Source organism: Triticum aestivum, chromosome 4B, assembly GCF_018294505.1.
Source record: "Triticum aestivum cultivar Chinese Spring chromosome 4B, IWGSC CS RefSeq v2.1, whole genome shotgun sequence".
Taxonomy (NCBI): Eukaryota; Viridiplantae; Streptophyta; class Magnoliopsida; order Poales; family Poaceae; genus Triticum; species Triticum aestivum.
Genome location: NC_057804.1, coordinates 194,949,673 through 194,958,235, shown reverse-complemented (window position 1 = coordinate 194,958,235; position 8,563 = coordinate 194,949,673). Strand labels below are relative to the sequence as shown.

The 8,563-nt window shown below is 44.0% G+C and overlaps 1 protein-coding gene and 1 long non-coding RNA gene across 2 annotated transcripts; one reads left to right on the top strand and one right to left on the bottom strand.

Annotated features, from left to right (window-relative positions):
- The first annotated feature begins 475 nt into the window (after positions 1–475).
- On the top strand, positions 476–1,123 carry LOC123091783 (uncharacterized). Its single transcript, XR_006443485.1, has 2 exons — positions 476–628; positions 787–1,123. It is a non-coding gene; the product is annotated as an uncharacterized lncRNA (long non-coding RNA).
- A 1,142-nt stretch (positions 1,124–2,265) lies between these two features.
- LOC123091782 (myb-related protein MYBAS1) lies at positions 2,266–3,658 on the bottom strand. Its single transcript, XM_044513394.1, has 3 exons — positions 3,363–3,658; positions 3,101–3,230; positions 2,266–3,014 (listed from the first exon to the last, which is right to left on the bottom strand). The coding sequence occupies exons 1-3, from the start codon at positions 3,481–3,483 to the stop codon at positions 2,549–2,551; spliced, it is 717 nt and encodes a 238-aa protein (XP_044369329.1). The 5' UTR covers positions 3,484–3,658; the 3' UTR covers positions 2,266–2,548.
- Between the last annotated feature and the right edge of the window lie 4,905 nt (positions 3,659–8,563).

Below are 8,563 nucleotides of genomic sequence, written 5' to 3'. Positions count from 1 at the left end.
GTATCTCTGGACCTTGCTTGGTTATTTATAAAAATTGCAGTGGAGCGTTTTGCCCTACTGTTTATAGTCAAAAAGATTATCGGGGTTCTAGTCTGGACGCTTTGGACGGCCCGAAATAAGCCTGTGATCCAGCGTGTGCCTCTATAACGTGCTACTAACCCTGTTTTCAAAATGTGTGGATATCTGCATCTTTAGCGGCTGCTCGGCCCCCGGGACCGAGATGCCATCAACACCATTAGTGCTGATCTGCGCGATGGCTCTCCGCTACCTCCTCCACCACCAAAGCTGAATTAGATCTTCACCAACTGTGCTGCCACATGTATTTTTTTGGGGGTTTGTTGAGCTGCGCCCTCAGCAGAACCTGTTTGCACCTTGTGTTGTGCTACCTCGCGTGTGGCATATGTTTACGGTGTAACCTTTGTTGGACATTGTGGTTTCGCTGGTTTGCTTTAGGGGGGGGGGGGGGGGGTGAAAGCCTTTTTTTAATGAACAATCCCTGCGTTTAAAAAAAACAATCCCTGCGCTCTCTCCCTCTCTCTTACTACTGCGAAAGCCCTGCTCTCTCCTTGTCGGCGGCGGCGACGAGGGGAGATCTTTCTCAGCGTCCGCAACATCGACGGTCGGAGAGGTGAGAAGAAGTACCGCCGATGCGGTTGCTGTATGTGCTGTAGATTAGTGCTTTCTATATGTTTTGGGTGTTGTCTGGATCGTAGCTGGCAATCCAAGTCGCAGGGGCAGCTAGCGATTCTGCTGTTTCTTGCCCCTAATCTTCTGGTGTACCTGCAGATTCGTTTTTCCAGCCGTGAGACTCCAAGTCATGTGTGCTGGGGACTGGGGGGTGAATTCCCTCTTGAGGAACTTAAGCAGATGAAATGGTGAACTGAGGGATAAGCTATGGGCAGCTGCAATTTTTTTGTATTTGATTTGACTGTCTAAAGGTAGAAAAAAATACATTGAAGGATTTGAAACTCCTATTTTCTTTCTCAGAAATGACCTAGAGCCTTCTGGTACTAACTAGCAGTGGAGTACTAAGCTTTGCATTATGTACCAATTCCTTTATTGAGCTTTCAGATTGATTGAAAATTGATGCTGATGACTTTGCATTAAGTATAGTATGAGTATCTGTCCTGGGTGTTTTTACTGTTGGCCACTGGCTGCTCTGAAGGTTTTCCATGCTAATCACATCTTGCGACCTGTTTGTACTTGTGATTTCCTCTTTGTTCATAATTATTATAAATCACAGGTGAATTTGAATGCTATGGTGAATATCTGCAGTTCTTCCAGGCCAGCATTTTGCTCCACATGAAACAATATGAGACTGGTGTCCTTTGTTAATTTTTATTTGCTAAACATAGAAGAAGAACGAGAAGAAATATAACTTCTAAACTCTACCTCCACATCTAAGCTTTCATCTAGTTCTGAATGTTGTGGAGGAACACAGATTAATGATGGTTGTGTCTAGGTGGTCCAAGCACTAGATTCACCCAATCAGAAGAAAATACATGCTTATCAGTTGCAAGATAAGATACTACTTTCAGCAAAGTAGACGGCTATAGAAATCTGAAGTGCCAGTCACTTACCACCTCCCTTTATTTACCTTATCGCAGTGCTAACTTTCCTATTTGTTAAATGGATGATCTGCAACTTCCTGCTCATCTTATGTGCCAGTCCCTTACCACCTCCCGTTATTTACCTTGCCGCAGTGCTAACTTTCCTATTTGTTAAATGGATGATCTACGACTTCCTGCTAATCTTATGTGTCGAATACAATCTAGCATTCTTTTGTTCTATCAAAGTCTAATGCTCAGCCTTTTTAAGAGAATTGAAGTGATAGACCACTCACTCTGCACCAAGTCTGTCAATTCCACTCAGATCAAATATGCATACAGATGTCTGTACAGCAGCCTCAGTTTGCATATTAAAAAAAATGTTTCCAGGGCCCGCGTGTTTATTGGAGAAATACTTGTTCTCTTTGACGTTCCTTAGGTTCCAGAAGCCATTTTATCAAGAGCATTCAATCTCAACATCCTGCCGAAGGAAATGAGAGTGTAATAGCAAGAACGATTTGAAAAAAATAATGCTGATTCTGTACCCATTTTCCTCTTCTTTTGTTTGCTCCTTGAGATACAGCCATATAATCTCATGGCCCTGTTTGTAGCTTTAGAATCAGGTGGGGGGAGATATTATAATTCTGATAGTACAATGTTCATTCGTGTCAATCTAACTTTTTTACCAAAATATCATTGGAGATTGACTTCTGTATCATGCATATAAATTGCTCTCGTATTCCATTCTGTGAAGGGCAAGAGACATAAGCTATTTTACACACTACATAGGCACACACATCATAAGCAGACCTGACAATCTACAATGTTACAGTAGATTTGTAAATATTTAGATCACCCTCCATACTAATGCAAACGTAGCTACTGGCAATTCTGGCAAGCATATATATGTATATGCAGACATAGCTACATAGGTAGTGGAAATCTGTTAAGCATATATATGTATCTTAGTAACCTGACCTCGATCCTGACAGCTTGAACCTTCAATAGCAGGAACGTTCTCCATTACCATAACCAAATTGTGGAGCTAACATCTTGAGATCACCATTGTCCATCTTCCAGACTACCTCAGGAGGGCAGTAGCGATCTCCCATAGGAGATGGCAGCACAGGACATGGGAGATTGCTGCATGCTTTTTTATCAATGGGCAGCATGGCCGGTGCCTCAATCTCCTTCCATATCTGGTCCATAGAATATCCATCCATGACACTCTGGTTGCTCTTAAGTACACTTGAGAAGCAGGTTGTGCCATTATGAGTGCTGCCTCCATCCATCCTGATTATTGGTGCAGTTTCAAGGAGGCAGGATTGGTATGTAAATGATGAGGAGGAGGAAGAAGGTGACATGTTTGTCTTCCTCTCTTGTGCTTTCTTCCTCATGTGTGTCCTCCAGTAGTTCTTGATCTCATTGTCCGTACGCCCTGGCAGTCTGCGTGCTATTCTAGACCACCTATACATAGAGAGGATGTTAGTGCGTTTCACCTGTTGTAGATGAAAAAAACAGCTGCTTTAGTAAGGTCTTCTTTTGGATCAAACCTGTTACCCCATCGAGCATGGAGCTCAATAATAAGGTGTTCCTCTTGTGGCGACATGCGCCCATGCTTGAGGCCAGGGTGGAGGTAGTTTACCCACCGGAGGCGGCAGCTTTTGCCTGTCCTGTTAAGGCCTACATGGCCATAGATAAGGTGATGTATGAAGATAGTTGGTTAGAGACAATGATATTTGCATGCTGTTTGCATCTTTGTGCCAAGGATTGCAAAAATGGCTACCTAATTTGCAGGTCTCCCACCCCTCAAACCTGAGACTTTGGCAACGAAATCCCAGCGGCGGTCACCGAACAGGCGGACAGTGCATACCAGTTGCAGGTCTTCCTGCTCTGTCCATGGCCCCTTGCGCATCTCATCTTGCACTGTCACCATCTCTAACGTTGTTCGCTTCTACCTTGGATGGGCTGGGAGCCAGCCTTGTTGCTCTTCCTCCTCTGTGTGCTTGTGGGCTCCAGTTTCAGGCTTAGATCCTTGATGAACTCCAGCCTGATGGGAAGAAGGTTGGTATTAGTGAGAGGAAGCCACTTTGTCTTAGTTGTGCACTGGTTTGATGGCTCTTGCTTCTCATTTATAGGCAGGACAAGAAGGCCCTCATGGGGCCTCTTTACGTGGTGGGTCTGATTTAGAGAATCATCGATGAGGTTGTCCTCAGATTAAAATTGCCTTCTCATGTCTCTTGCTCTGTGTTACAAATTTTAGAAGGGTATAGTATTACATATATTGGATTTGGACTGCATCTAACTCTTGTTTGTTGCCGGTTTACTCTGTGAGTTGACTTAACTCCTTTTGATTAATAGCACACTCATGTTCCCCAAAAAAGTAGAGCAATATGTGCATGTAGGTTTTGGTTAATTATTTTGTGTGTGGGCATATTTTATGGAAATTACTTTTGAAGTGAAGGCAAACACATGCAATTTTGTTAACTGAAATGCAAAAGAAATGAAGCAAACCGTAAAACGTGATGTATTTTTGCAACTGTTTGTTGAGTAAGTGTATGCTTATTTCATTTTTACTAACTCATTTAAATAATTAGTCCAAAGGCACGACGAGCAGGTGTTGTTACGTTTCTCAAAAATAGAAAGAGAAACATAATTATTCTGGGTTCCATTTTCTATAATTCCATACAATATGCGTCAAAAAATAATTCCATGCAATAATTTCATGCTCTTAGCTTTAGCATCAATTTCTTTGACAAAACAAACGGCAAGTTTTAAGTCTGAACTGGACTGTTGCCGGTGCATGTTTCTTACTGGAATTTTCTTGGGAACATATAATCTTGTACATGCAGATACTGCAGTTTAAGCATGCTGATAAGGCCCATTTCAATCTTTTTGTTTCTACATGGTTCTCGTGCATTTACAAATGGATCTTTAGAGATCTTTATGAATCAGAAAAACCCCGATACTATGTATTTTTTATGAAAAATCCAAAAGTATGTTCTTATTTTGGTTATCTTACTAGATATTAAGCTATGAAGCATGTCTGTTGAGAATTGTTTTATGCTAGTCCATGAGTGCCCCTACTTGCTTTAGGAATATATATTCGTAAACTCACAAGACTCGCAGGCTACATATGCTAGTCCACGATCTTTACGCAAATCAGGCCACATATGTAGGTTGACACAATCGTCTCTCGATTCTTCCCTATTTTATATCTCCTGGATATGCTAGTCCACGATCTTTACTACATATGCATGTTTCCTTTCTGTCAGCCATTATCATTGGCACAGGGGACTTTATCTTTTCCTTTCTTTTCAACCATTATCCCACGCACAGCAAAATATCTCGGACTATACACGACTCCAATACAAAGTGTATGCGATTGCGCGACCTGCCACTCAATACGCCATGGGAGCAAGCTTTTGTGCATCTATAATGACTACTAGGGTGAGCTTTGTAGTGGATATGCATGCTGTTTCCCTTTTCGCTAAATGCTTGCGTATTTCTTTCATCAGATTTGGTTCATATAGCAATCGGTCATACAACATAGGCCATCTGTGCTATATCCGGGCGCCTTTGTTGATTGAATGTGACGAAAATGTAACTAGATACTGGATCTTGTGTAGATCCCAATTTCTACTCATTTGCTGACTTTTGTATACTACATATGCCTTCGTGGAGACAGTAGTTAAGAAAAGTCAGGCAGGTATGTGGACAGTAGGGTCCTGAGCAGTATTTTATCCTCATGGCCTAACTTCTCCATTGCTATGGAATTAGTTGCTTTTTGTATGTTTCTGGAGGTTCCCTCAGCACAAAAAGATAAGTACAATCTTTGCATGACCAGGAGCAAGCCAGGAAGGCATGGGGAGGCAGCACTGATGTGGAGGCCACCAACCTGCCAATCTTGCAGTCCACTTTGTGGCCTCTCTACACCTTTTTATCTTGGGCATCTTTTTTTCTGAAGGCTCCCCATACACTGCAGTTGTTTTCGCATCCGAGCTCTTCTCGCTTGCTTCTTTATTGGAACACTGATCAGTCATCATCAGTGTGGTGACAATTAGTTCCTGATCGGTTTAAAAAAAACAATTAGTTCCTGTTCCTATGCCCATTGATTGCATCACTTGAGTCAGGTCCTTTTCTCATATATGTGTATCTCAAAATCCTTTCAATTATTTTTGATGCTCCTTGGCCTTTGGGAAGAAGGCTAAAATGTTTTCTGAAAATAAAGGCTTGGGCTCACTTTATGTTTCTTCTCTCCTTTTTTGTTTTTTTATACATTTTGGCTATAACCTAGAAGTTCACCTCGTATTTTTTTTTCCGAGAAAAAGCATTGAAACGTCCAGGGAGAACTGTGTTCTTTTCTTTGCTTTGCACAAGTTTTCCATCAATTCTTGTGTTTTTCAGTGTCAAACTGATCCTTGTGGCACATGTACGTTGCCAATGCTTACTGTATGCTTAGTAATTGGTAAAATGAAAATAATGGTTTTATATATAGCTCATGAGTCATGACTCGGTATGTGAATTCTTGCAGGATGGTGAAACTGACCAGAAAGTGGGTGGCAGGGGTTATTGCCTTTGGTAGGATAAGATGGTGAAATGCTACTATTAGATTAGGATATTCTTGCTTCCGCTTGAGCAGATTGATTTTTGGTTCCTTTGGTTAGTTTTAATTCTCCATTTCTTGTGGTGCACATCAGTTGCCGGGAGATAACTCTCTTCCTATGATGATGGTGACCACCGCAAACCACGAGTCGACGGATTGTCAAGTTCGTTCCAAAGATTATGGTGACAAGCAATGTAAGTATATATTCAGAGCTTTTACACCTGGAGTGATTATCTGTGAAATGGTAGAAAAAACCATGGCTTCCGACTGATGATGTGAGCCTGTGGTGCTCTGATCTCGGTTATGATGTGGATGCCCGTGGCCGCGGGGGGTGATAAGAAACACTGAATTTCCACTCTTTTTATCCTGATTTCGCATGTGGGGGTGACGACTGATGGCGACAGCGACTGCAATGCAGAGGGAACCAAAGGCCACCACCCAATTCCGTGTGATTTGGTGTCACCCCGCTCAAAGTTGGAGCAAAAGCAGCGTCCACTGGATGTTGGAAAATTAAGGATATATGCTTTTTGGCCTGTGCCGTGAGGTTTAATAACACATGATGGGATTATGGATTGACGCGACCGGGGGGCACCTGTCATGCCATAGGGCTTAGTGGATGTCATCTTATCGTCGACGTACGCCACCATTAGCGGGAAGGGAGAAGATCGCCTTGTGGCCATGATCTTGACATGTGGATCGATACTACCAGTACCAGTACCAGAGAACAGTAAGCAGTCGGTCCGGATGGTCATTTGGCCGGCACAATATGTGTCACCAGTAAGCCCATGCTATAGTTCTTTTATTATGGTGAACAGTAGAGGAGCATGTGCCCCAGAGTTAGCTATCTATCACCGACCAGATGCCAGCCTTGTTTGTTGTTTTTCTTTTTACTCCTCTTGAATCAAATTTGTGTAGTTCTTTTTTTTTTTTTTTGCAAAATCAATCTTGTATGCTCAATAAGTTTGGGTATTACAATCCACTACCTCTATGACTAAATATTACCCCCTCCGTCCCATAATGTAAGACGCTTTTTGACACTATACTAATGTCAAAAAATGTCTTACATTATGGGACGGAGGGAGTAGATGTTTTGCAGTTCAAATTAAACTACAAAAACATCTTATATTTTGTTACAGAGGTAGTAGTTCACAAAGGGTATGAACACCCTTCGGGCCAGAGTCTAACCATACAAACCAAATGTGTAGGAAAAAATATGGACATTTACAATACCAAACCAATAGTACTGGATCCATTATGGAATATATTTTTATATTGTAGTACCTATTTGATATTCTATATGTTCTTTTTTTTTGCACAGGCTTGATCAAACTTCGGAAAGTTTGACCCAAGACAAAGATAATATGCGGAGTAAAATACGAACGGACTAACTTGTTATAGGATGGCCTAGGCATGAACTTGTGGTGACAAGCTGATTGTCTTCTGCCTTACTCTGCTCGTCGGCATGCTTATTGGCTTAGAGCATCTCCAGCCGCGCCCCCAACAGGCCCCCCAGGCGACTTTTTCCGCGCCGGCGCCGAAAAAACGCATCAGTCGCGCCCCCAGGACGCCGAAATCCGCCGGCTCGGCCCGTTGTTGGGACCGGCGATCGCAGACCGAATCCGGCGAACTGGGGGGCGCTCTGGCGCAAGGGAAAAGCATGTCTGGCCCACACTGTCAGGCGAAAGTTCAAGTCTATCGTCCAAATTCGCCTCCCACCCCCCGCGCGCTCGGCCGCCACCCGGCTGATCCCGGCGTCGCCCATCGCCCACCACCGCTAGATAGGCCATTCCCTGCCGGAAAAAGAGTAGAGGTTTCGCCGAGGCAGCCTCTCCACCACCGTTTGGGCGATATTTCCGGCGTTCCGGCCGCGGAGGGGCAGTGTACCGGTGGGTGCGCGCCCACCGCGCACGCAAGGTGTTCGGCGGTTTGCCTGCCTCGGCAATGGACTCGGACGACGAGGAGGCGCTCGCGGCGCTGTTGGAGGAGGAAGCCGATGCCGACGTTCAGGAAGATGAACATCTCATGGTCCTTGCCGCCCCTCGCCGGCCTGCCGGCGAGCAATGAAAAGTCGCGGCGAGGTGGCTCATCACCGGGGCGGATGAAAGCAAAGAACCGGCATCGTCTTGAAGGCTATTGTATGCTCTACTTCGATTACTTCACCGACGCTCCACTGCACGGCGACAAAGTATTTCGGCGCCATTATCGGATGAGCCGAAAGCTTTTCCTCGGGATTGTGAATTTCATCCAGGAGTTCGACAGCTACTTCAAGTGCAAGATGGATTGCACCGGCAAACTTGGATTCACCTCAATCCAGAAGTGCACGACAGCGATGAGGATGCTTGCATACGGAGCTCCCGGTGATTCACTCGACGACTATGGGTGCATGACCAAGTCCACCACCATTGAGTGT

Bases quoted from the DNA above. Each gene is read 5' to 3' on its own strand.
- LOC123091782 (XM_044513394.1), bottom strand. From the start codon at position 3,483: ATGGTGACAGTGCAAGATGAGATGCGCAAGGGGCCATGGACAGAGCAG. The intron at 3,231-3,362 runs GTTTGAGGGGTG...ATGGCCATGTAG, and splicing joins TTTCGTTGCCAAAGTCTCAG to GCCTTAACAGGACAGGCAAA. The intron at 3,015-3,100 runs GTTTGATCCAAA...CTCTATGTATAG, and splicing joins CATGCTCGATGGGGTAACAG to GTGGTCTAGAATAGCACGCA.